This window comes from Suncus etruscus, chromosome 4 (genome assembly GCF_024139225.1).
Source record: "Suncus etruscus isolate mSunEtr1 chromosome 4, mSunEtr1.pri.cur, whole genome shotgun sequence".
NCBI classification, from domain to species: domain Eukaryota; kingdom Metazoa; phylum Chordata; class Mammalia; order Eulipotyphla; family Soricidae; genus Suncus; species Suncus etruscus.
In genome coordinates, this window is record NC_064851.1 from 47,432,395 (window position 1) to 47,460,307 (window position 27,913).

Below are 27,913 nucleotides of genomic sequence, written 5' to 3' on the forward strand. Positions count from 1 at the left end.
CAGCAGTCAGGGGTTACTCCTGGCTTACGTTCAGAAATTGCTTCTGGCAGGCTTTGGGGACCATATGGGATGCCGGAATTCAAACCACCATCCTTCTGCATGCAAGGCTAACGCTGTACCTCCAGGCTATCTCTCCATCCCGGGATTATCTTTTCTTTTACTGCATTTAAAATCAAACTGACGTCTAAGCCCCGGTCCAGACACTTTCAACTTTCAAATGCAGGTGAAATCGTTACTTATTGTATTGTTGGTATCCTTTCTGCAATTTAATTTCGGGAATCTCTTTTCCTAGGTTACCACCAACATCCTCCCGAGGCTTATATTCCATATTTTAAAAACCACAACGTTTCTACCATTATTCGTCTGAATAAAAGGGTGTATGATGCCAAACGCTTTACTGCTGCTGGCTTTGAGCACTATGATCTTTTCTTTGCGGACGGTAGCACCCCCACTGATGAAATTGTCAAGGAATTCTTGGACATTTGTGAAAATGCTGAGGGTGCCATTGCAGTCCATTGTAAAGGTATGCTTCTAGAAGAAATGAAAGATAATGATGCATGTTTATATATGTGTGTGTAATATATATATATTATATATATATATGTATGTATATATAAACACTCATTTTAGCTAGGACTCATGGAACTACTTTTCTTTTTAGAGGTTTTTTTTTGGTTTGTTTTCTGTTTTTGTTTGTGTTTTGGGTCACACCTGGCATCGCTCAAGGGTTACTCCTGGCAGGCACGAGAAACATATGGAATGCTGGAATTCAAACCACCGTCCGTCCTAGATCGGCTGCTTGCAGGGCAAATGCCCTACCACTCTGCTATCTCTCCGGCCCCTTTTAAAGAATTTTTTTCTTCCAAGTTCTTTTTATTAAAAAAAGTTAAAAAAATTTATTGAGGCACACAAAAAATTGTACATTAAAGAATATATTTTAAACCCTGATTCAGGCACCAGAGAGAAATAGTACAGCAAGTAAGGCACTTGTGTTCCCATGTAGCTGATTCAGGTTTGACCCTTGACAATCAATGTGGTTCCCTGGGCACTGCCAAGTATAGCTCCTCAAAATAACAAATAAACCTTTTTTTCCCTTTACAAATTCTGGCTTATGCAAAAAGTGAAATAAATTAAATTGTATTTCTGGTACCCTAAAAAATACACAGTGAAATAATTTTACTTATTTATCAACAGACTGTTCCATATCTGTTTTTTGGTAAGAGTCAAAGATGCAAATTTTACTCGACATATTTTTTGTGGAGTTCATATTCTAAGTCGCTAAATGTTTAGTTGTTGGTACAGTGACTTGTTCCTTGCTTACAGACAGCCTTTAAAACTTTGTCTTTTGTTATATACTCACTCCAGTCCCTTCCTCACAGGAGCCTAATTACCTTCATGAATATCCTCCCAGAGACCTTTGCATTTGTAGTTAAGACTTCAACATATGGAAATTGAAGAGATAGTACAAATAAGACTTATGCCTTGCATGTGATTGACCTGGGTTCTATCCCTAGCACCACAAATAGTCCCCTGAACCTTAACAGGAGTAAACCATAATACTGCCAGATGTGGCCAGAAGTTCACACAAAATAAACGAAGAACAAAAACCTAAAATGAATTCTTTAACATTAGGGGTGGTATATAGGAGATGTTAGATGATCATAATTTCATCTTTAGCATTCTATTCACGGTTTTGTGGATAATATACAATAATCATATTCCAGTAGCCCTCTAACCCATTTGAGAGAGAGAGAGAGAGAGAGAGAGAGAGAGAGAGAGAGAGAGAGAGAGAGAGAGAGAGAGAGGGAGGGAGGGAGGAGGGAGGGAGGGAGGGAGGGAGGGAGGGAGGGAGAGAGAGGGGGGGGAGGGAGAGAGGAGAGAGTGTATGTGTGTATGTGTGTAGTTCAAATCAGAGATGACTTATATTTCAGGAACATACATGGGAAGGTAGAATTCTCAGTGTGAATCTATGAAGCTAGATGAGTTTTGTGCTTCTGAAATAGAATAGTGTATTGAGGTAGGATGGACATTCATTCTAAGTGAGTCAACCAGAAAAATGAAAGAGAAGACATGCTTTTATACATGTCAAATGGTGTTGGGATTTAAGGCTCATAGTAATGCCTTTGTTTTGGTTTTTGGTTTTTGGGTCACACCCGGTGGTGTCAGAGATTACTCTTGACTCTGCACTCAGAAATCGCTCCTGGCAGGCATTCAAAACAACATCTGTCCTGAATTGGTTGTGTGCAAAGCAAACACCCTACTGCTGTACTATTCTCTCCAGCTCCATAGTTAATGCTTTTTGGCTTCACACCCATACACTAGGTACCCAGTGCCAACACATGGGTCCAGGGAGCACACATGCACCCTGTATTTGAGGAATGTTCATATTTTCCAAAAAGGCTGGACGAGTCAACATTCCCACTAGCAGTGAATGAGGATCCCTTTTCCTCCACATCCTCAACACTAGTTGTTGCTGGGTTTTTTTTAAAGTTTCTATTATAACACCATGATTTACCAAGTTTTCATAATATAGTCGTTCCTGTCATTAAATGTTCAAATAGCAATCCCACCACCATTGTGATGTTATGAAGTATAAATACACTTCTTTTTTTTTTCTCAAATGTACTTCTTACTGTTTGTTACAACACAAAAGCAAGGTGAATGATCAAAACTTAAATCAACAAGAATTGATTAACAAGAGTTAATCACATACCAATAAAGCCAGAATTTTAGAGGTGAGACCCAGTATTTTTAAAACTCTCCAGGAGGGGCCGGGAAGGTGGTGCTAGAGGTAAGGTGTCTGCCTTGCAAGCGCTAGCGTAGGACGGACCGCGGTTCAATCCTCCGGTGTCCCATATGGTCCCCCCAAGCCAGGAGCGATTTCTGAGCGCATAGCCAGGAGTAACCCCTGAGCGGCAAACGAGTATGGCCCCCCCAAAAAATAAAATAAAATAAAAATAATAAAATTCTCCAGGTGATTGCAGTGGGCTTTTAAACTTGAGATTCATGTGTGGTAAGCAGGATTTTGTGAAGCCTTAAAAAGAAATTCTACCTGCCTAACAGGATCTTTGAGGGCATGGCACCACAGATCTCATTGGTTGGTTCTTTTTTCCTAGCTGGCCTTGGACGTACAGGCACGGTGATTGCCTGTTACCTGATGAAGCATTATAGAATGACAGCAGCTGAAAGCATCGCCTGGGTCCGAATCTGCAGACCTGGTTCCGTGATTGGGCCTCAGCAGCAGTTTCTGGTGATGTAGGTGGACAGAAAACTTTTGTCATTCCTCAGGAAATGCCTGGGTCTCAAAAAGGACAGAAAATGGCCTTTTCTTAATGTTCAGTAGCAACAGATCCTCCAAAGAGGTGAAAGTTGTGTGTATGGGTTTAAAGCTCTTATGTTTCGGTTGTCATTTAAATGCTCTAGGAAACAATCAAGCCTCTGGTTGGATGGGGATTATTTTCGTCAAAAGTTAAGAGCTCAGGAGGATGGCAAACACAGAGCTGATGTCTCCAAACTCCTCTTGGCTGTTGATGACATTTCCATCACGGGGGTGGAGAACCGAGACAAGAAAGAACCCGAACTGGTAATCGAACCTTCCCCATCATGCTGTTTTTGTTGCTTTAAATGCTTTTGAGAACCTTTTAGAGCATAAAGATAAATTATAGGTAAAGAAAATAAAGTACAATTTGAGGGATTATTGTCAGTCATCTTAAACCTGTATAGCCTTTGCTAGTGCTGTAGTTAAAACCAGCATACTTGGTTTTGTTTGTAATACTGAACTTGTTTTGTTTACTCATGTTGGCCCTGTAGGTAGAAAAGGTATACACATAAGTAAGCTTTCTATAAGGATATCTAGTTACTTTTCTGGCCTAACCTCCAACTTTCCCCCATTTTGTACAGTCCATTTAAAGGACCTGCTTTTTCTCCAGTTGGAGATTTCAAAGACCCAAGAGTTTAGGAGTAACAATGTTCTCTGTGTTAAATAGTCATAAAGATTGTAAAATTTAAGACTGATGCATGTTTGCAGCATTGAAAACCCATCATGCTTCTTTATTATCAGTGAAGAGTGCTTTGAGTCTTGTCTGTGAATGTCCGCTGATGGTTGCCTTGAAATGTGACCTTTATTAAAGAAGAGCAAAAAGTTCAGTAGGAAGTTGAAGCATGGTACCCCTATGCGTATGTCTGTGGATAATTGTTCTTGTGCTGTTCTGCATTATTATGTGCAGGTTCAATCATTAGCTCAGTGTCTCTTTCCTTACTAGTACAGTGATGATGATGAAATCAATGGAGTAACACAAGGTGATCAACTTCGGGCCTTGAAGAGCAGAAGACAATCTAAAGCGAACAGTGTTCCCCTCACGTGAGTCTTTTGCTTTGTCTGGTGTTACTGTTTAATCTGTGTATGAGGACCTTAGTGAGTATTTTTTTCTATGTGTTTTTGACCATAATTATACATCTATTTTGCCATTTTTAAGTGCTTTTTTTGACATTATTCAAAATTTAGGGGCCGGGATAAGAGTACAGCTGGTAGGGTGCTTGCCTTTCGTCTCAACGTGAGTTTCATCCCTTGGCACACCAAATGGTTCCCCTGGAATCCACTGGCATGTGGGAAGGTCTGCAATGAATAAATTTATAAAATTTATAAAGAGTTTTTAGGAGCCAGAGAGATAGCATGGAGGTAAGGCGTTTGCCTTTCATGCAGAAGGTCATTGGTTCAAATCCCAGCATCCCATATGGTCCCCCGTGCCTGCCAGGAGTTCATTTCTGAGCCTGGAGCCAGGAGTAACCCCTGAGCACTGCCGGGTTTGACTCAAAAACAAAAACAAAAAAAAATTATAAAGAGTTTTTAGATACTAAAATTTTGTTATTAAGGTTTAATTGACGTGCTGGCACTTTGAAGAAAATTCTTTGGTTTTGTGCAGCAGTTTGGGCACTTGGGCTCAAAAAAGGTTAGCCATCACTGGTATAGATCATAAAATAACTGCCTTGTCCACTGGGATATTCACTATTGTGACATCTTTAAAGAGTGACAGTAAGATATAAAGATCAGAGTAATAGTCATCACTAGTTATTAAAATCATGAACCTCTTTAAATTCACTTCTGTATTTCAGAGAATTTGTTTGGTTTTGGTTTTGGTTTTTGGGCCATACCCGATGGCCCTCATGGGTTACTCCTGGCTCTGTGCTCAGAAATCACACCTCTTGAGCTCAGGACCATATGGGATGTCAGGAATCAAACTGGGTCTGTCCCAAGTCGACTGTATGCAAGGTAAATGCCTTGCTGCTGTGCTATCTCTCTGACCCCAGAGAATTTGTTTTGAGATGGTGGTTTCCTTATAGAAACGGCATTGTGTTTTGAGGCAACGATGAAATCGTTTAGGCGATATCTTTGTTTAGTGTTTTTTGAAATACATAAAACTTTCAATTAAAAATTTTATTGTATGCATATTTACAATTTAACAGGTTGTTTTGTAGTTAGTATGTATATCTCTATTTCTGTTTATACTTTCTTCATTCATTCATTTATTTATTTATTTATTTATTTATTTATTTATTTATTTATTTATTTATTTATTTATTTATGGGTTTTGGGCCACACCCAGCGGTGCTCAGGGGTTACTCCTGGCTGTCTGCTCAGAAATAGCTCCTGGCAGGCACAGGGGACCATATGGGACACCGGGATTCGAACCAACCACCTTTGGTTGTTGGACACCTGGATCGGCTGCTTGCAAGGCAAACACCGCTGTGCTATCTCTCCGGGCCCTATACTTACTTTTTGTGTCAATTTTTATTCAACCTTCTTAAATATCCAGGATTATTAGAAAAATACATAGAATTAAAAAGTTGACCATTGTAAATTGTCTTACTTTCCCTAATACTTTAACAAATGATTCTACTCATATTATTAGATTTCTTCCATCTAATTACATCTGTTTTCATCGAAAGGCACCCAGTTTTACTTTATTGCTAATGGAACTAGATCATGTATACAGTATCTTAAGATATTCAATAAGGAACAGAGGATGTGTTGAACAGCCAATCAGAGAAGAACAGGCCTTTTAAGATACAGGAGGTTTCCTTGGTAACTCTTCATTATAACTTTGAAGGAGAGCTACACATGAGGCAAATGCTGGGTTGCTTTCTGGAACATTATTAAAAGACTCACAGAAAAGATGGGGTGTTTGCCTTGTAAGTAGCTGATCCAGGACCTAACGTGGTTGGTTCAAATCCTGGTGTCCCATATGGTTCCCTGTGCCTGCCAGGAGCTATTTCTGAGCAGATAGCCAGGAGTAACCCCTAAGCACTGCCGGGCATGGCCCAAAAATCAGCGGCATTTCCAATAAAAAAGAGCAGCATTTTCCAATAAAAAGTACCATATAAATGAATAGTGGTTATAAGTATTTATTGTGTTTCTTTTTGGCACTTTTTTTGGTTTGTTTTTGTATTTTATCAACTAGAATGCTTAAACTAAGACATTATGGTACTGTTTTTGTTTTGGTTCTGGTTTTGTTTTTTTTGGGCCATACCCGTTTGATGCTCAGGGGTTACTCCTGGCTAAGCGCTCAGAAATTGCCCCTGGCTTGGGGGGACCATATGGGACTCGGAGGATCGAAACTGCGGTCCTTCCTTGGCTAGTGCTTGCAAGGCAGACACCTTACCTCTAGCGCCACCTCACCGGCCCCATGTACTTTATTTTTTTTTTTAATAGAAACATTATAGTAACTCCAAATGGTGTCCTAACACCTTGTTTCTTTTAATTGCAATGTGCATTTATGGCTCCTGTGAAAAACTACATAAATGCAGGATATGTGGGTTAGCGGTGTGTGCCTGGAATTTGGCATTCGAGCAAGTTAATAAGGTACTTCCTATGGGTTTGGTCCAGGGACCATCACAATCTGAACTAGAAAGGCCTAGACAAGGAGGGTTTTTGTTTTTTTCTTTGGTTTTTGGTTTTTGGTTTTTGGGTCACACCTGGCAACTCTTGGCTCTATGCTCAGAAATCGCTCCTGGCAGGCTCAGGGGACCACATGGGATGTTGGGATTTGAACCACCGACCTTCGGCATGCAAGGCAAATGCCTTATCTTCATACTATCTCTCTGTACCCCTAGACAAGGAGTTTTGTGCTTTACAAATTTTCCATTCAGTAGTTGTGAGTTGGGGGATTCTGCTTAGTCAGACCTTCTTGTTAAGGTGGTAGAAGCAATAGTACACCAGATAGATTTTTTTTTTTTTTGGTTTTTGGGTCACACATCCGGAAGCGGTCAGGAGTTACTCTTGGCTCTATGCTCAGAAATTGCTCCTGGCAGTCTCGGGACCATATGGGTTTCTGGGATTCGAACCACCGATCTTCTGATTGCAAGGCAAATGCCTTACCTCCATGCTATCTCTCTGGCCCCACCAGATAGGGGTTTTGCTTTGCATTCTGCTGACCCAGGTTCATTTCCTGGCATTCCATATGCTCCCTAAGCTTGGTTAGGCGAAATTCTTGAGCATGAGCTGGAGTAAGCAGTAAACACTGCTGTATATGGCCCAAAACAGAAAAGTTGTTTTTATAAATTTTTTTTTTGTTGTTACCAGAAGTTTTCTTCATTATGCTTCCCAGTGGACGTTTATTCAGAAAATTCAAATACTTGGTGGACTTTTTTTTTTTTTTCCGGCCCATGCCTGTTTGATGCTCAGGGGTTACTCCTGGCTAAGCGCTCAGAAATTGCCCCTGGCTTGGGGGGACCATATGGGACGCTGGGGGATTGAACCGTGGTCCTTCCTTGGCTAGCGCTTGCAAGGCAGACACCTTACCTCTAGTGCCACCGCGCCGGCCCCATACTTGGTGGACTTTTCCAGAAAAGTTGAGACTATTAAAGCCCTGTTCAGAACTAATAGATTTTCGGTAATACAGAAGTAAACAACAGATAAAAATTAAAATTTGTGGGTTCAGGAATATCAGTCATAAAGCACTTGCATACTCATGAGGCCCTGAGTTAGATCCCCAGCATTTCGTACACCTTTGCCCCCATGTAAATTTTGTTGGAAGCTGAAAGATGCACCATATACTTTATTCACCTTGATCTGTGATGTTCCCTGATGAAGGTTGGGTGTGATCAGTTAATGGCTGAATGCATACAAATAATGAAAACTGAGGGAGGAAAGAATGGACTCTGTGTTATCATCTGTGTAGTTATCAAGTTCTGCACATTTTTGCCTGCTGCTGAGGTATAAACTAAACCAGCTCTTTGTTTTTAAACACTGTTGACTAAAATGAAATGGTATTATTTTGTTGTTTTTAAGGTTCATATTCTCTGTAATTGTAGAAATAGTGGAATAGTTCCCAAACTGTCCTCATCCCAAATAAAAAAAACTTCTAGGATACTTAGAAAAAGTTTTATTATTATTATTATTATTATTATTATAGTCAAGGTAATGTGTTTATAATTGTATAAATATGTATGATTTTGATGAATGTTGTTATACCACCAGCAAAGTAATACAGAATATAGAATGCTAAAGTTTTTTTTTTTTGGTTTTTGGGCCATACCCGGTAATGCTCAGGGGTTACTCCTTGCTATGCTCCTGGCTTGGGGGACCACATGGGACGCCGGGGGATCGAACCTCTGTCCTAGGCTAGCACTGCCAAGGCTAGCACCACCATGCCGGCCCCATGCTAAAGTTTTTCAGTGATCTTAATTTTAAGACAAAACCTGTAAGGGAAGAATGGATTGAGGGGGAGGTGTTTGGGCCACACCTGGTGACGCTTAAGGGTTGCTCCTGGCTCTGCACTCAGAAATTGCTCCTGGCTCAGGGGACTATATGGGACACCTGGAACTCAGGTCATCCTATATCAGCCGCATGCAAGGCAAATGCCCTACGGCTTTGTTATCACTCAGGCCCTGGAAGGAGGTATTTAGATAACTTACCAGATAGTGCAGAGGTAGGGCAGTTGCCTTGCACATGGCTGACCTAGGACGGACCTGGGTTCGATCCCTGGCTTCCCATATGGTCCCCCTAGCCAGGATCGATTTCTGAGCGCATAGTGAGATGTAACCCCTGAGTGTCACTGGGTGTGGCCTGGTAGGAATGTTACCAGAAATTTCCCTACTTCCTCCTCTACAACCTTTTTTTTTTTTTTTTTTTTTTTTACTGTTTCTTCTGCTTCTTCAAGCCAGCTATTGTTAATATGATCCCTGTTTCTCCTTTTTTATAGCTCTTCTGGTCACAAAAGTGGAGGGCTGGGAATGTCCTTCCTCTCCAAAGTCCTTGTTTTTAGAAGTCAGAGTCCCCAAGAGAATGTTTAACAGTAGATGGACAGAAGAAAACTAAACTAATTCCCCCCCTTCAGTTTGGACTCATCATTGTGAACTTTTTATTTTGAGCAAGTTCTTTTGTCTACCTTTTGGGTCCATACTTGTCATATGGACAGTTTGCTTGCTTATTCCTTATTCCAATATTTCTTTGATTTTTATTAAACTCTCAGTGCTTGTGATAATTAAATTGTAAAGTAGTCACTCTTTCAGTCTGTGTGATAAGACTACCTTGAGACAGCAAATCCTGCAGCACCACAACCTTGGTCTTCAGGACATTATGATAAGTCTTTCTATGGCTCAGATGAGTTTGTGGGTTAATAGCATCTGTATGCTAGATTTGATGGGGTTAATTGAGTGCTACATGAGGAGCAAGGTAAAAATATAGTCACAATTAGATTTGATTTCTTTTTGGTGAAAGGGTCATAGGGCTATGTCCAGACTAGTGTTAGGGGTTTGGGAGACAATGCATGAGATGCCAGAGATGGTAACTGGCTTCCTACATACACAGCCTATGCTGATCAGTCACTCAAGTTCTCTCTGGCTTTGACTTTTATTTCTTCTTTGTTGTTCTGTTTTGTTTGTCAGGGTGGGAGCAGGTACACCCAGTAGTACTCAGATCACTCTTGCAGAGATCACCAGACCATCTTGGGTGCCAGGGACTGATCTCTGATAGGTCACGTGGAAGGCAATCACCCCACCTGCCGTACTATTGCTCTAGCCAAGCTTTGATTTCTTTTTCTTTTTCTTTTTCTTTTTTTTTTTTTTTTTTTTTTGGTAAAACTCATCTTTTTTTTGCGGGGGGGGGGGCACACCCGGCAGTGCTCAGGGGTTGCTCCTGGCAGGCATGGGGGACCATACGGGACACCGGGATTCGAACCAACCACCTTTGGTCCTGGATCGGCTGCTTGCAAGGCAAACATCGCTGTGCTATCTCTCTGGGCCAAGCTTTGATTTCTTAAATCCTTCATGGGTATAGTGTTAGGGAGTAAGTATTTCAATATAGATAACAATGAATCGTAGACCATGAGCTTTACTAGAAGAACTGATACAAATTTCTGTGATACACACATCTATGTGATGCCAACATCCAAACTCTTCTGCCTTTAAAATAACTGTTATGGGGCAGAGCAATTCAGTGTCGAGGACACTAGTCCTGCAGGTGGTCAGCTCTGGTTTATTCTCTGGCACCACATATAGTCCCCCTGTTTCCCACCATAGATGACCCCTGAATACAGAGCTAGAAGTAAGCCCTGAGTGCTTTTGGTTGTGGCTCTAAAACAAAAATGAAATAACTGTTAAGTCAGTACTTGGGATGGGTAAAGTAGTCTATAGGTACTACATACATTTTATCAATATTAGGCTCATGCTAATGGATTTGCCCTTTTTGGGGGTAGGAGGAGTAAATGAGATGGTGTAGGGTAACTTGTAGGGTAAGGTTAGATTTGATTTCAAGTGTATTCTAGGGTGTCTGACATAATAATCATATAATGATAGGGAAGATAAAAATGGTAGACATCAGTCATTTATAACGTGATCAGGCCAAGACTAGGCAGAAAGCCACTGGTCCCTACAGCCTTTGTGTACAGTCATGAATATGTCCATGTGACCATAGGCAAGTCTCAGCATTGGGCAGAGTTACCACTCCCCCCCACTGAGCTGGTTTCTCTCCTCACTGCTTCAAGTCAAACCAGCGGATTGAGAAAAACTGAAAACCAATGTTACTTGCATAGGGAAAATTAGTTTTACTAAGTAAGATCTATTTTCCACCTTTTATGTTCCTGTTGCTGTGTATACAATATGGAGTTTGCCTAAACTTCTAGATAGGATGGATAAGGTGAGATAAGCCTTGGATAACCTCTGGGTAGGAGGTCACTGCAGCTATCACTGTCAGTAATTGTGTTTCTAGGATAATGTTCCTCATTATTAGCCCAGAATTCTTTCCTTCAATTGGGTTGCTTTCTTCTCCCTCTCTTTGGAGGAATTATAACTCTGGATCTGGATCATATAGTCATACATCTTGAATTACAGATTCAATATAATCTTTAGTCATCAAATACCAGCTTTGCTTAAAGTTAAGAAGGCTTTTTTTTTTTTTTTTTATCAACATGAAATGGCAATACGCCATCCCTTTGCACCACTGTGTTGCTAAAGTTCACATGTGGCTTTACTTGTTGCTGTATTAATTTGGCTTTCCAATTTGAACATCTGTTTTTCCCCTTCACCATTTGCAGATGTTCCCTAGCTGTGCTGGCCTCTGCGGTGGGTAGTGTTGTCGTCTGGTGGATTGTTTGTGACTACATTCTCCCCATCCTGCTATTCTGTTTCGATGGTTTCAGAACACAGTAGCCCTCAGGATCCTTTGGCAGGTAGCTGCTGTGTAAGTGTTTCATTCCATTTCTCTACAAGTGCTCACCTCTGCTGTCCAGTATGTTTCCTACGATGCATGTTTTTCTCACTTTCAATCCTTTTAGCTTGGCTGGTTTGCCCTTTTCCAAAGGCTTTTATTGGTGTTGCTGGATCTTTTGAATTAATGTGGGTGGTTGGTGGGGAGGGCAATCTTTTTACTTGTTCCTTTTATGATAGGGATATTAAAACTAGCATTTCGTGTTAATTTGTACTTGATCTTATATCATTGAAATAGCAGCTTCTAAAGACATGGAAATCATTTCTTTTCCCAATCCAAAAGACTTGAGTTTGGAGTAATTGGGATGATTTTCTTTCAGTAATTGATGAATGGGATTTTTCTAGTTTCTAGAGTAATATCAAGTTCATTCTTTACAACCTAGCAATATAAATCTTCTCACTATTTTTCTGCTGATTTTTATAGATGTGGGGTCTAGTAAATATCCCATCTTACTTATCTGATTCTGCTATTTACATTTATACACAATTCTTACATGCCATTGCTTCCTTCCTCTTCTGTCTTAATTCTGCAGATTTTTCTCATTTTTTAAAATTTATTTTATTATTTTTAAATTATCTTTATTTCAACACTATGATTACAAATATGATTGTAGTTGTATGATTTCAGTCATATAAAGAGCACCCCCCTTCACCAGTGTAACATTCCCACCACCAATTTCCCAAATCTCCCTTCTCCCCACCTCTCCCACACCTGTACTCGAGACAGGCTTTCTACTTCCCTCATTTATTTACATTGTTAGGATAGTTCTCAATGTAGTTATTTCTCTAACTGCACTCATCACTCTTTGTGGTGAGCTTCATGTCATGAGCTTCACCTTCCAGCCCTCATCTCTTTTGTCTCTGAGAATTATTGCAAAAATATCTTTCATTTTTCTTAAAACCCATGATGAGTGAGACTATTCTGCATCTATCTCTGTCCCTCTGACTTATTTCACTCAGCATAATAGATTCCATATACATCCATGTATAGGAAAATTTCATGACTTCATCTCTCCTAATGGAGATCTTTCTCATTCTTTCCTTTCCTTTCTCCCCTGGAGGGAATAGCATTAAATTTAGTTCAAGCTTTTCAAGGTTAAAGCAGCAGAGAAGACAACAGTACCTTGTTGGTATTTGTGCTCCTTAATCTCTCCCCTTTTCTCCCTTTTCCAAAAGGAACCAGCCTGTCTATATTGGGTCATTATAGACAGAATAGTCGAAAGTAAGAGCCCAGGTTACCTGTCACTTCATTTGCCCCTATTCTTTCCATCTATGTTGCATTTGTTTTCACTCTGAAATGTATTCTTTTTAGTTCCTGTTTCAAGTATTTCTTCTCTTTCAGCTTCCATCATAGACTTGGAAGTTGCTAAGTTTTATCCCTTAGCAAAGCAAGAGTTTCTTCTAAGATTTCTTCCAAAATAACTATCTCTAGTTAGTGGTCTTGTTGAGAATCTTACGAGGCCTGGAAAGATTTAGGAATTAGCAGGTGCCACCATCCTTTTCTAAATGAAAATAAATAGGGATATGTCGAAGAAAAAAACTCAACCTGTTCCTATTTATTCCTATTTGCTTGAATATCTTATTAGTTCAGACCTGTCACACAGGCAGTTGTTATATTTCCGATATAAACTTTGTTTTAAATGTCCTTTACTTTTCTTAGTAAGCTGAGATTTCTATATATTGAGTCAGGGTATTACAGATTTATTCTCATTTATTCTCTAAGTGGCAAAAATATTTTAAATGAGTGAAGCTTTAAATATTGTTAATATGGGGGCCGGAGAGATAGCATGGAGGTAAGGCATTTGCCTTTCATGCAGAAGGTCATCGGTTCGAATCCCGGCGTCCCATATGGTCCCCCGTGCTTGCCAGGAGCAATTTCTGAGCATGGAGCCAGGAGTAACCCCTGAGCACAGCCGGGTGAGACCCAAAAACAAAAAAAAAAAAAAAAAAAATATTGTTAATATGATTTAAGCAGTTCTTGGTTACATCATTTTTTTCACGGAGTAAGTTTAAAACTCATATTGTTTGGACATTCTTTATAAAATTTACCCATTTTATATTAATATTGGCATTTTATTCTACATATCTGGAGCCAGAGCTATTTGATTTAGCCTGGCTCATCAATTTAGAATTTATAAAAACAAAATCTCAATATCTTTTAACAATCTTTCAACAGATGTAAATAGAATTAATTCTTTTTCCTCTTTTGTGTGTGTGGGGGGGGGGTCATGAGCCGCAGGTGTTTAGGGCTTCTGGCAATGTTCACTGATTACTCCTGGCAGGACAGTGGGGACCTCTGCTGGGGGTTGATTATGTACCATAGATCTAAGCATCCTATAAAAGACCCATTTCTCAGTGTTTGCGACTGTGTGAAAAATACTGTCAGGTTCAAAATATAAGGATACTGAGATTCGAAAAATCCCACAGAAAAGAAAGTTGTACTTGGTCAAGGAATGAAGAGTAGAATTGAGGATTCTGTCAGGAAATTTGACAAGGATAAAGTACATAGGCTGAATATTGCTTTGCATTGTTGTGTGCTGGTCTCATTTGGAAGTGTGAAGTGCATGATTTACATTTTCAAGTGCTTATTAGCTGCTCCCTAAATTTCTGTCAGTGTAGGATGTCATAGATCATATTTCATGGTTCTCTGACTTTACCTATTAATATAATAACTAACTCCTGTTAATGCAAATATAGTAAATAGCCTGAACCTTACTGGCAGATTAACACATTAAAGTTTTTGTAACCACTTACTCTCAAATTTCCACATAAATTAGCTTTCAATAGTATACTAATTTACATTAGTTCTATGGAATATATAGAGAAGTAAGAAATGCTTTCTCAGGCCAGAGTAATGGTGCAAGCGATAGGGCACTTGCCTTGCGCATGCTAACCTAGGACAGACCACGGTTCAATCCCCCAGCATCCCATATGGTGCCCCGAGCCAGGAGCAATTTCTGAGCGCATAGCCAGGAGTAACCCTGAGCGTCAATGATGTGGCCCAAAAACCAAAAAAAAAAAAAAAAAAAAGAAATGCTTTCTGATTATAAGGTTTCTTTTTGCAGTAGTATCTTGGTAGTTGTTAAACATTTCAAAATGAGGCAAATTTAAAATTTGAGACCTAAATTTTTATTTCTCATCAGTGGTTTTATAGTATGGTAGTTGTCTGTACATTGGGCACTAAGTATCCTCACATTATTAGAAAAAGAGGTGTTGTGTCCCCCATATACACCCTCTTTCCAAGGAAGCCAGCAGTAAAAGTCTAATTTCTATGACTATACAGCACACTATACACACTTTTCCCTCTGAGTTCTGACTGAGAAAATACTGTGGAAGCAAGCAGGGCTTATTTTGTTTTGATGATCTCTGTGAAGTCCTAGCTTAAATCTTCCAGGAAACCATTGAGTATTCCACTTCCTTTATATTGTCTGCAAGAACTTTGTTTGTTTCTTTATTTGGAGACACACCTGGTGATGATCAAGTTTTCTTCTTGGCCCTGTACTTAGAGATCACTCTTGGTGGGACTTAGAGGACCATATGGAGTGCAAGGGTATGAAACCAAGTCAGCTCTGTTCTAGGCACCTGCCCTGTCAGCCATACTATTGCTCCAACCCCAGTCTGCAAGAAATTTAGGCTAAACTCATGTTTTTTAGGTTTCTGCATCAGTCTGGGTTCTGCAAACCAGCAGTCTGCATAAACTTTTCTGTTTCACTTTTACAATGATCAAGCTGAAGATCTCAAGAGAAACAGCGAGCAAGGCTCAATCATAGAGGGTCCCTTTGCTCAGCCAGACAGAAGGTTTCCCAGGTCTTTTCAGAAACACGAGATAGATGGATAAAAAGCAGAAAAGCAGCATGTCCATTTGTCTGGCCCAGCCTTCCTCACAACTTGAAATCCATTGGCCTCCCAGTGCTCCAGGCCTTCTTCTGGCCCAGGCCGGGCTTTAGGGATTTAGTGTTGTGACTATTTTACTGAATATTGCTTTTGCAGTGGTTTGATAAGGAATTACTCAGGCTGATAGCATGGCTTAAATTTTTTTTAAATTAATGTGCTATGATTTACCAAGTCATTCATAGTTATATTTTAAACATGCTGTTTTCTAGTACCGATCCCTCCACTTGGGTCCCCAGATTCACTCTCCCTCCCCCACTCCTACCTGCCATCTTGACAACCACCTAAGTTCGATTGTTAAAGTTTGGGTCTCATGATTTCAGTGTTTTGACTTTGGATTGAATGACACAGTTAAATAACTGATTCTGGGCGTGTGCGTGCGTGAAGGTTTGTTGTTGTTATTGATGTTTTTAATTTAACATGTGTTAGCAACAAACAAGAAATAGGACTAGAGCATTCTCGGCTTTTTCTCTTTAGGCAAGTCTCATATAATTTATTGGGTTCACTTTCCACCGTGTTAATGGTAGTAGAGGATTTTAGTAAGTAGTTAAAATTCAAAATAGTTCAAGCTTTGTTTGAATTGATTTTAAAGTTCTGAAGTGTTGAGGCTGGAGTGATAATATCAATGGACAAGGCACTTGCCTTCCATGCTACATATAAAACCTAGGTTTTATATCTAGAACCCCAGATGGTCCCCTGAGCTTGCCAGGAATAAGTCCTGAGCATTGCCAGGTATGGTCAGAAGTCAAAACAAAAGAAAAATTGAAATGTTATCTGGAATCAATATAAATTCAGTACGTAGTATATACACTTTCAGCCTCAGCAATGACTATGGTTTAGAATTTGAGGGTTTTTTGGAAATGATTTTGTTTTTATGACTAGAATTCTGAGACTCTATATTTACTTTGGGCATGAAGGTTTGTTTTACTGATTGATTTCTTTAGTGTGGGAACTGCTTAACATGCCTGTTTCTCTAATTAAAAAACAAAAAAGAGTATTTGTGTGACCTGTAGCTGTGAATGAGAAGCTTCATTCCAAAGATAGTGATGTTACATATATCTCAGAGGTTTCTGGAAAATGTACTGAAGGAAAACAATCTTAACCAGTTCTCAATAAAATAATTTTCACTAATGTGCAAAAATGTCCTCCTCTGTTGTATTTGCTCATGTGTTTCAGTGAAAATATAATCTTATTTTTTTCCAACTATTTTCAGAGTAATCCTTCAGTCCAGTGTTCAGAGCTATAAAACATCTGAACCTAACATTTCTGGCAGTACAGGCATTACTAAAAGAACTACCAGATCTGCTTCAAGAAAAAGCAGTTTTAAAAGGTGAGAAACGATTCCTCCTCATCTGAACAGTTCATTTTGTTTTTCAATTTAATCATCTTGACATTGCAGTGAAGATAGGAGCAAACAGATGCTCTGATGGGAAGTACAATGAATGAGTTAAAGTTTTCCATCATTTAAGAAAGTTTGTGTCATTTTAATGTCAGATTTTTATTGTGTTTTGATTTTTAGGGATGTTTTTCAAGACTGCAAATAAAAGTGTGTTTTAGTTTTAAGTTCTTAATTTCAGAATTTCCCAAAACTCTTGTCAGAACATGGAGGAAATCTTTGAGTCTAAGCAGAGCTATTTGTTGAATCAGCTGCAGGTAGTGATGTTCAGAGGAGAGTTGAGTGTGTGGCACCCTGTTTTGCCTATACCTTTGCTGGATATTGTAACTTTGCAGGTGAATTAAACCTTTCTGTGAGATATATCCCTTTCTTCGAGTTTTTGAACTCTTGTATCTCTTTGAGGCCTTAGATTTTCTGATCTGTTCATCTCAACACAGCCCTGAATGTCCACGCATGTTTATTTATTTGTTCTGGGTCCCACTTGGCAGTACTTGTGGCTCCTCCTGCCTCGGTGCTCAGGAGTTGTTCCTAGTATTACTTGGAGGAACAAGTGCTCTTGGGGTCACAACAGTTGCTGTACATTTTGCTTTCTAAGGAACCAGTCAGTTTTTCCATTTTTCCTCTTTACCTGATTCATTTCCCACTTTTGTGTGCATGGGAATGAGATCAGTGCTTTTTAAATTTAAAAGAAAATGTAATGATTATTATAAATATGATGCAATAGTTGAAAATAGAAACATTAAAATTATGAAGTCATACTCTAATTTTATCAATGTACTTACTATATGTTATAGATAATGTATATATAAATATGCAGCTAAATATAGGTACATTTATATTTATGTAGAAGTTTTGAAAGCTGCCATGATATTAGTGTTTCTTCTGATTGATAACCCCTTAAAGGGGTTTTTGTTATAATTTTTCTTATTCTCTATAATAAATGAGATTTTTGGGGGGCGGGTTTGGGTCATACCCGGGGGTTACTCCTGGCTCTACACTCAGAAATCAATCCTGCAGGCTCAGGGGACCATATTGGATGCCAGGGTTTGAACCACCGTCCTTCTGCATGAAAGGCAAACACCATGCTATCTCTCCGGCCCCATAAATGAGAATATTTTATCATAGATCTTTTTAGATGTATTAATCCAGGGGTCTCAAACTCTCAGGCCGCAAAGGGCCCTCCGTACAACATTTTGTGGCCCTGTCCTAGAGGAATCTTTTTTTGTTTTGTTTTGTTTTAGTTGTTTGGGTCAAAACCCTCCCCCCCCCCCCCCCCAATGCTCAAGGCTTACTACTGACTTTGCACTCAAGGATCACCCCGACTATGCCTCCTGTGGCCCTCAGGTAAATTGAGTTTGAAAAGTCTGAATAGAAACATGCTGTAATGATTGTCTCCAGACATTTTGAATGAACTGCCTATTTGGTGGTGGTGGGGGGGGGGGGGGGTTTGGCCACATCCAGTGGTTCTTGGGTTATTCCTGGCTCTGTGCTCAGAAATCACTCTGGCAGGCTCAGCCCAAGTTGGCCATGTACAAGGCAAACACCCTACCTGCTGTGTTATCACTGTGACCCCTGAACAGCCTCGTTTTTATTATAATCATTCTAATTTCTATGACTTTTTGGATGCACTTGGCACACTTAATTCTGCTTTTTGCTTAGCTAGGCTGTCTTAAGTCCCAGGAGCCAGGATTACAAGTCACTATTTTACCGGGTTCCCCTTAGAAGCTGGGCTGGGACAGCTTTTCTAAATAACCCTGGTGAATCCAGATCAGGCCGGGTTCCCCTTAGAAGCTGGGCTGGGACAGCTTTTCTAAATAACCCTGGTGAATCCAGATCAGGCCGGGTTCCCCTTAGAAGCTGGGCTGGGACAGCTTTTCTAAATAACCCTGGTGAATCCAGATCAGGCCGAATTTACTGGATTGAAGATCAAAATGGCCCAAGGTGGTTTTTCAGGTGTTTTGCATAGTGCTGCAAGCACAGTGTTTCCTTTGAAATTCCAGCATGGGCATTGAAAGATGGGAAGGAAGCAGAGAGTGAATGCTGTGGTTCTGGGGTTCTGTAGCTACTTAATTGGATGGATTTTCAGTGGGAGCACAGTGAGTGAATTAACGTCTGTGCATAATAATATGAGTTAAAATTGTTGAGTAACTTTAAAATACCATCTGGAAATCTCATATGAACAGGCAAAGCAAAATAAAACAGCATCTGTTGCATGTCTGTCAATCATCTTAAGGACTCTGACTGCCAGTTTGCGATCACTGCTGTCTGGGAAAGCCTTTTCTTTTTTGCAGATTGATGTCTTTACCTCTCCTCAACATACTCATTGTCATTGTTAAGGTCTTCCTCTTTCTCTTTGCTGCATAGGAAATGGACCTTTCATTTTCATATTCTTTTCTTAGAGGTTTTCAGCGATAAAATCTCACAAGGAGTTGGAACATAGTTCCATGAATAGGGCGTTTGAATAGAGCATTTGTCTTGCGCACAGCTGTCCCAGGTTCCATCCCGCATGGTCCCATATGGTTTCCTGAGCATTGCCAGGTGTAGTCCAAAAATAAAAACAAAGAAAAGACTGCACAAGTTCTTTCTACTATTTTTTTTTTGTTACTATTTGTTTTTCTTAAGAAGTCCTATGGCTCTGGAAAACTTACCCACAAATCAGAGTGCAGTTACTTAGAGACCAAAGATAAAAGTCTTGTATAAAATCTCATGTTGGGAAGACACACCACTGTGCTAAAGTCATGGCAGGCCCTGATTTTCCTCACGTATCCATGGAGCACAGACATGTCTAAGTCCTTCGTGACAGCCCCGTTAGGGATAGAATCTGGGCAGATGCAGGCTGAGGTTTTAAGTGTCACCTTGGCCCTTTCTTAGAGCCAGAGAAGCTAGAGATGAAGTGTGTACCTTGATGTCCAGTTAAGTTTAGTGAAGGGTTGACTAAACGAAGTGAGACCTGCAGCCACCTTGTTTCACATCATGCAGTGCTAATGTCTGGATGCTTAAGCTGTTGTTCTCTGGGAAGTCTTTTATTAAACAACAGATCACCCATATTTGGAGAAATTTTATGTACAAGTGCCTTGTTTGTTAGTTGTGGGATCTAATGGTGCTCAGGGGACCCTTTGGGGTCTGGAGATCAAACCCAGATTGGCCATATGCAAGACAAATTCCCTACACACTATTCTATCATTCCAGCCCCAGAAATGCCTATTTGAATTCCAAGATGCTTTGCAGGATTTGTTCTGTTCCACCTTCAGACCTGTCATTCCTTTGAGTATTTCCTATCTGTTGTTACAACTGTGTCAGAAAAAAAAATTCTCTGCCTCTGAAATCCCTAGTTTCTTTATGATGCTTCCATTTGGGGTCTTGGGCACATGGGACTTCTTGGATCTTGTTTGCTAATTTGGGGTTGGCTGTGAACACTTCAGTCACAGTTTCCTGTCCCTTAGAGCAGCATTTCTCAGCTGGGGCCTCCAGTCCAACTCCAGGAGATTCCAGGGCCACAGCTGAAAATCACGTAACTGGGGATCACAGCACCAGGCTCAGCAAGCCACAGGACCCAGAGTTGGAATGCAGCACAGAGATGATTGAGCAGCAGTGACCTGGAGTCTGCCCTGTTTTTCACCCTTTGGGCTTTGGTCTGACAGTCACCTTCGCCTTCACCTTGACTTGAGTGTCACTCCCGGAAACCTGGGAGTTTTCTGTTCCTTTCTTTTTAATACAGGTCGCCTCTTACCTTTAAATGATTATTTTTCCTTTGAAATCCAGCTATTTTCCTGCTTGTCTTACTAACTGAACTTGCACTTTCTCTAGTGTTTTGTTAGGGTATCTGAGTTAAAGGGGCAGTTCCAGGCAGCTGCTCCAATAGAATCTTCAGCCATGTAAAGGGCTCCTTCAGATTGGAGATGTTTTTTCCAACTTACACTTACTTTTTTCTTGAAATTGCTTTTAGTTGAAAGTTTATAAAAGAGATGCATTTGGGAAGAAGAGAGAGAAAATGAGAGTGAATGAGGGAGTGTGGTAGTGAGATATAGGGGAGAGAGTGAAAGTGAGACCAACTGTTGAAGAAGAGAAAAGGGTCCCCTAGATGTTTCTGCTCTGAGTACACTTGACTAGGAGTGACCTTGGACTAGCCCCAGCTCTCTAGGTAGATATTGACATGTATTGGTGTGTGTTTTTGTGCATGTAGGTGTGTGTTCTGTGTGTTTCAGTATGTGTTGATAAGTGTAGGTGCGTGCTAGTGTGTTAGTCTATTAGTGTGTTTCAGTGTGTTGGTGTGTATTTTGTGTATCAGTGCATGCCTACTTGGGGCATCTTTTCCTAACCTAGAAACCGCCTGAGGTGCCAGATTTTTTTTTTCTATGACTGAATTATGACATCGGAAATAACTAAGTAACATTTCTTTATCTTTTCATCTTTCCACTTTTCTCACAGCCTGATTCCTCAGAGGGAAGGAAGGAAAAAGAATTCCTTGCAACAAATGCACTTACTGGCTCTCTGGTACTCTCACTGCTCCACTACTTTTGTCCTCCCTTTAAGACAAATTTTTTTTGACTGCTTTTAATTTTTATTTAAGTTTATTTATTTTGCAGAACCAAACCTTTCCTGCTCTGCCTTTCTCTCCTGTCTTTGCTTTATGGTTGATATTGTACTGTTTTTCCAAAGCTATTTGTCATGAAATATACAGAATGTATACTTTTTAGCATGTTGATATTTTTGTTATGTTGCTTTCCTCATTTTTGATTAAACTACAGGACACTTTAATCTTCATGGTAAAAAAAAATCTTCTTTTTTCCCTTCTGTAGTCCCACTATTTCAAGGACTAAAACAGTCTTGCGTTAAGAACAAACCTGTGACCAGAACAGAAGGAAGATTCTAGGAACAGAAAACTTCCACAGGACATTATTAGCACAAAACAGAATTGCCAAAGCCTTAGCTGCTTTACACCTAAGAAGTTTACCCAGTGGAATTTCAGTAACTGAATGAGTTTGGATACAAATGAATGACTTGAAGAAGGCTCAGCTCCCCTTTTAAGGAAGTTCTCAAGTTTAATGGCAAACTAGTGCCCAGGTATTCTCAGGTGCAGATGTGGAAGCGCCAATCAGACTGGTCTGCTGTTAAGTGTGATGGAGATGGTCCCCTGCTCAGCACCCCAGCTGTTAAGTCACACCAGGGAGGTGTTTTACATACTTATTTTCTGTCCACCTTGTGTCAAAGTTGTAAAAGATGAAGTGGGCTGTTATGAAAAAATATTTTTATAATTTGATACTGTCTGATACTGTTTGCTTTCATTATCTTCACTTTAATGTCAGTGACACTTTTGTAAGGTGGGTGTTGTTAATTACCCAAGCTGCTTGTCTTTGACAAAGAGTGCTTTGTTAATAAGAATCTGTGAAAAATCTTTTGAAATGTTGCATGTTGTGTACCAAGTATTACTACAGAACCTAAAATTTGTAAGAGTCTTGGCACTAGGAAAAGCGTATGTGTTTGTGTGTTTTATGTTTGTGTGATCATTGTGGCAAGTATGTTGCAAGTCTCCTTTAAGGAATATTGAGATTGCCCATTCCAACAACTAACTACTGTCCTTTAGGCCTGGTTAAAAACAAACAAAAACGAAACTGCTGGATATTTTCCTGTCCTGGATTCAGCAATCTCAAATAATAATAGCTTTTAAGAGAAGAAAAATAATTCCAGCTTTTTGGGAGTCATTCCCTATAGAATTGTGGGTTTGATGTTCTTTGATCACACATCCTTTGCTTTTGGTGAGTTATATTAGCATCTAGATTTCTGTTGTTTGTAAGAAACTCATGGTTGCCTTTGGTTAGGGAATAATACAATTAGTAGTTCTTTTTTGCAGAGTGCCTTCTCCCTCAGCCCCACGGAGCAGCAGAGTGCTATAGAGCATGCTCTGTATCTCTCTGACTCTGTCTCTTTCTCTTAATTTGCTGCTAAGAAAAAACTTGGGCACTAGATTAAATATTACTATTTTGTAGTCCCCTTGGTTACTTCCTTAATCATAAGTGAATGGATGTAGTGATTAACCAGTTTCCTCTGTCCGAGCTGGAAGAATAGGAGAACAGAACAATAGAGCAGAAGGCAAGACCTTGCACATTAAGAGATGAATTAGGTTACTGGAGGTTTCATCAAAAAGAACAAAGTTTCTACCAAACTCTAGAGTGGTTAGAATGAATCAGGTCTGTGGGTGCACTTGAGATGCAGTGGATACATTTTGGTGTTCACCCTGTTTGAGTGAGATGAGGGAAGGAAGCCCTGTTGGTGTCCAGAGAAGAAGCTCTTCTGCACAGGCACTGAGGTGGGGGTGGCTCCCTTTATCATTCCTGAATTGGAAAGACCCATTTGCCTTCGGGGCCAGGGCCCTCCACTATACCAGAGCAGGAGGGGTGATTCTTCACTTACCGTATTTGCCGGCGTACAAGACGACCCTTCAACCCATGAAAACCTTCCTAAAAGTCAGGAGTCATATTATATGCTGGTATACGGCATGCTGAAACTTGTTCCAGCTTCAGGGACGAGTGATCCGCATCCCTCTCACTTTTAAGAAGTAATTTACTTTTAAGACTTTTAGGAAGTTTTTCATGGGTTGAAGGGTCATCTTATATGCCGGCAAATACTGGAACTGCATTGCTCTGGGAGCCACATTCAGTAACTACATTGTGGGATTCTCAGGACTTCTTCCCTTTGCATGTTTTACGGCAGTGTCCTGATCCAGGGAATTGGGAAAACCAAACCTCCTCTGAGCTATGACAGTTTGGCTTTTTCTTGCCAAGATTGAACAAGGATGCATCTGGCTCCCTCCTAGCATGTTGTCTGTTTGATGACTGGACATAAGTAAAAAATTTGGACTTGAGTGTTAAACCCAACATTTTCTTGTACTTTTTCAAGACTTTCTGTCTTGGCTGCTCATTTCCAGTTACAATACAGATACAGACACTTGTATTTCATGGTGTCGTTGAGATGAGCCCTATTTGGTAAGCATTCCTGGGAACCCAGAGGAGTTGGAGTGTTACCTTGGAGAGCTGCATGGCACAGTGGACTGGCTCCACAAGATCTAGTCTGTCTCCAGGGCTGACTCATGGCACATTTTTATGCTCTGAAGAAGGTGGACTTTTCCCTTCTCCCACCACGCCTCAAGTGCAACTTCAACACACCCAGAATCTTCCTAACTTGGAGTCCCCATCCCAGATCTTGTTGCTTTGGAATATGAAGCGGGACATGTCCGATGGAGAGACTCCATCGATTTAAGAGCCTTAAATAGCTTTGAAAGTACACACAGAGTTTCCACTGGAATCATATTTAGAAATTAATATTTTTAGATGTCCTTGGGATTTTTTTATTTTTCCCAGGAACTCACTTTAGCATACTAGGGACTGTCCACAGGAAGTACTTGCAAAACAGGTACCAAGGAGTCTAGAGTAATGGAAGGACCAGCATCCAACGACATGCTGCCCATCTGCATTGGGACTTTGCTCTTTTCCTGTCTTACCCACCCTCCCCTCTGAGGGTTAGTTCTACCTCTTGTCTTAGGCCCAGACACAAGGAGTTCTCATGGGTTCTCATGGGTGTCTGTTAGTGTTGGGAGCCTGGGGCTCTACTAGAATCACTGCCCAGAGCTGTAAGCAGGGCACATGACACCTTCCATGTCTGTGCTTAGAGGAGTTTAACTGCCTCTCTTGAGTCATTTTTAAAAGTATTGCATTTTGGAAAGCAGTGCTTAAGAATAAAATATTCTTCAGGGGCCAGAATGATAGTGCAGCTGGTAGGAACATGCTTTGCACATGGCTGAGTTTAATCCCTGAATATTGCTCCGAATATTTCCCTAAACATCACCAGGAGTAAACTGGGTCTGGCCCCCAAACAAACATTGATCATTTTCCCCTCTGCTTACCTCCCACATCTGTGTCTTTTCCACGTTGGCAAATTGGAAATTATAAGACGTTTTAAAAATTGGACAACATGGGACCGGAGCAATAGCACAGCGGTAGGGCATTTGTCTTGCACATGGCTGATACGGAATGGACCTGGTTCAATCCCCAGCGTCCTATATGGCCCCCGTAGCCAGGAGCAATTTCTGTGCGCATAGCCAGGAGTAAGCCCTGAGCATCTCTGGGTGTGGCAAAAAAAATTTGGACAACATATCTCTACAGTATAGGAAATTACCTCCTTAAGTAGCCAGTAGGATGAACAAGTCAGCTGGTTATAGCATTGCAGTTTTATATTAATAATTTGCCAACTTTTATCTAACCTGCACTCATGTACAGATTATGTTTTGAAGTGTATTTGATCTATCATTGTCTTGATCTTTTAATCAAAATGTATATTTCTAATCATTTTATAAAGGTGAGAGAAATGGCAGAATGAATGTTTATTTTCTTGAAGAAGGTATTTTTAAGATTAAGCTTCAATATGGCCTGGAAACTTTGCTATCAATGTAGTTTGATATGTATTGCATTTGAAAATCTTGTGTATTGTAACTGGTTTTATACAAATATTGACTAGTTTAAATTGTATAATTATAATTATGCAATTAAAATGATTAACGGCCTTTTGGTTTGTTGAATTTACTCACTGTCGCCTAGAATCATGACACTCAGTGGCTAAAATCCAAACTCAACTCTATAACTTTCTGAGGCACTCTGGCTGGAGAGGGCTTGGCAGAGTGGAGCCTGGACTTTGCATGCAGGGGGTTGGTGTTCAACACAAGCAACATTTAGGCCCCAGCATCGCCAGGGGCAGCCTCAAGCAATCAGTTGCCCCAGAGTATCACAGGGTGTGAGACCCAAAAACTAAAAAACTGAGTTTACCTAACAATTTTCTCAGTTTTAAATGCTGGAAACCCAACATCAGGTCAGCCGTAGTATTGGTGTCTCTTTGACTTCTTGTGCCCATAAATTGACCTTTTCTTTCTGTGTTCTAACCCTTAGTATCCCTCCTGCCTCCAGCTCCTTTTTTTTAAATGTTAGATTGGATTCAGATCCACTAAGGGGCCTCAGTTAAGACTCAATTGCCTCTGGCAAAGCCCTGCTTACAACTACAGTACCCTTTGAGGTATCAGGGGATTTGGGCAGAGATGAGGGGTCCATTCCATACACCTTACCCAATCGGACAGTGAGTGAAGGTACAGCTTTGAAGCCACACTGCACACTTGTCACCTGCCAACGATGCCACTATCACAACGTGGACACCTCATTAAGGAAAAAGACCCCATCCCTTTATCTGGGCATCGATGACTGTCTTGGAACGGAGCTAGGAAGCTGGTGTTTATTTTGTTGAGTGTATTCTGTACTCCCAGTATTCCAGGGAACTTTGCTTTCATCCTAGGTTTTCCAAGTCCTGCCCTATTTTACCTGTTTTCCCCTGTCCAAACACAAGCCACACGGTGCCAACGCTGTGGATAGCTGTGGATACTGCTGCTGTTAAAATTGTGCCTGAGCCTCCGTGGTTCAAACAAGGCTTCCCTGAAGTGGGCAGTGGGCCCTCCCAGGGCATAAAGTAGGTTTCCAGACTGCTGCTGAGTGTCTGAAAAGAGGACTGTGAATTGGCTGAAGAGGTGACAGGCCCTCCTGCTGCTGACAGGCTGGTGGGGACAAAGCAGTTCAAGTGCCATGAACAGATGGAAAACTGGATTGGTAGTAAGACTAGGCCTTTTAGAAATACTTGCTGTCTTTTACAGCTGTCACCATCCTGGCCATAACCCTCTACCATCAGACCACAGGCTAAACCCCTCTGCTTCAACTCTTTTTTTATTTATTTTTTTATTTTTTTTGGTTTTTGGGCCACACCTGGTAATGCTCAGGGGTTACTCCTGGCTATGTGCTCAGAAGTTGCTCCTGGCTTGGGGGACCATATGGGAGGCTGGGGGATCGAACCGCGGTCCGTCCAAGGCTAGCGCAGGCAAGGCAGGCACCTAACCTCTAGCGCCACCGCCCGGCCCCTCAACTCTTTATTTAATCTGGCAGTGCTCAGGGCTTGCCCCTGCCTCTGAGCTCAGGGATCTCTCCTTGTGAGCTCAGGAGACCATATGGGATGCCAGGAATCAAGGCCTGTTGTCTACACTGTCCTATCTCTCTGGACCCACTGCTAATATTTCTTCAGATGGGAATAAAAAATCCTTCCTGGGACTCAAGCGATAAATGCTGAAGCTCAAAGTGCTTGCCAAACACAGGTCCCTTAGTGCTGCTGCTACAGCGTGAACTGAGGGAACCCACAGTGAGCAAGTACCTAGATAACTCCCCAGTGAGGAAGTGTCAGGCTGGGGCCTGAATGGTAGCACAGCGGTGGGTCATTTCCCTTTCGCGAAGCTGATTCAGGACTGACGGTGGTTCGAATCCTGGCATCCCATATAGTCCCCGAGCCTGCCAGGAGTACCCCCTGAGCCCCGCAGGGTGTGACCCAAAAACAAAAAAACAAAAAACAAAGGAAGTGTCAGGCTCCTTGGGCTCAGGCTCGGTAGGAGTGTAATCCTGGAGTTACCAGTTGCGCTGTGTTGATGCAACACTGATCACATTGACGTCAGGGCCCTTGTTAAGGGAGAAGAAAATACTTAATGAGAGGGGCTGGAGAAATAGGACAGCATGTAGGGGACTTGCATTGCTCACATACAATGAGTTCAATCCCTAGCACTCCATATTGTCCCCTGAGTACTGCCAGGAGTAATTTTTGGACCAGAACCAAAAGTGAACTCTCAAGCGCCATTATATGTGCCAAAAACCGAAAAAAACAAACCAAATTAAAAACTCAAGGAAAACAAAATGAAGGAGCAAGCATAGGCAAAATGCTTCAAACAGTGACACCGGTCTCAGTAAATTCACCTCATTTTGGAGGGGGAGTCCACACCCACAGTACTCAGGGGTTACTCCTGGCTCCATGCTCAGAAATTGCTCCTGGCAGGCTCGGGGGACCATATGGGAC

General features: G+C 40.9%; 1 protein-coding gene across 4 annotated transcripts in view; it reads left to right on the top strand.

Annotated features, from left to right (window-relative positions):
• Positions 1-22,383, top strand: part of CDC14B (cell division cycle 14B) — a 93,474-nt gene extending 71,091 nt beyond the window's left edge. For 2 of the 4 annotated variants that reach the window (XM_049772238.1, XM_049772239.1), the window contains 7 exons: positions 293-523; positions 3,117-3,255; positions 3,424-3,583; positions 4,263-4,360; positions 16,808-16,924; positions 21,419-21,484; positions 21,790-22,383. In XM_049772238.1, the coding sequence (XP_049628195.1) occupies positions 293-523; positions 3,117-3,255; positions 3,424-3,583; positions 4,263-4,360; positions 16,808-16,924; positions 21,419-21,484; positions 21,790-21,826 (848 nt within the window). In that variant the 3' untranslated portion in view covers positions 21,827-22,383. The remainder of the gene's footprint in view (positions 1-292; positions 524-3,116; positions 3,256-3,423; positions 3,584-4,262; positions 4,361-16,807; positions 16,925-21,418; positions 21,485-21,789) is intronic. The other 2 variants (XM_049772240.1, XM_049772241.1) reach the window with 1 other exon arrangement.
• Positions 22,384-27,913: the final 5,530 nt, after the last annotated feature.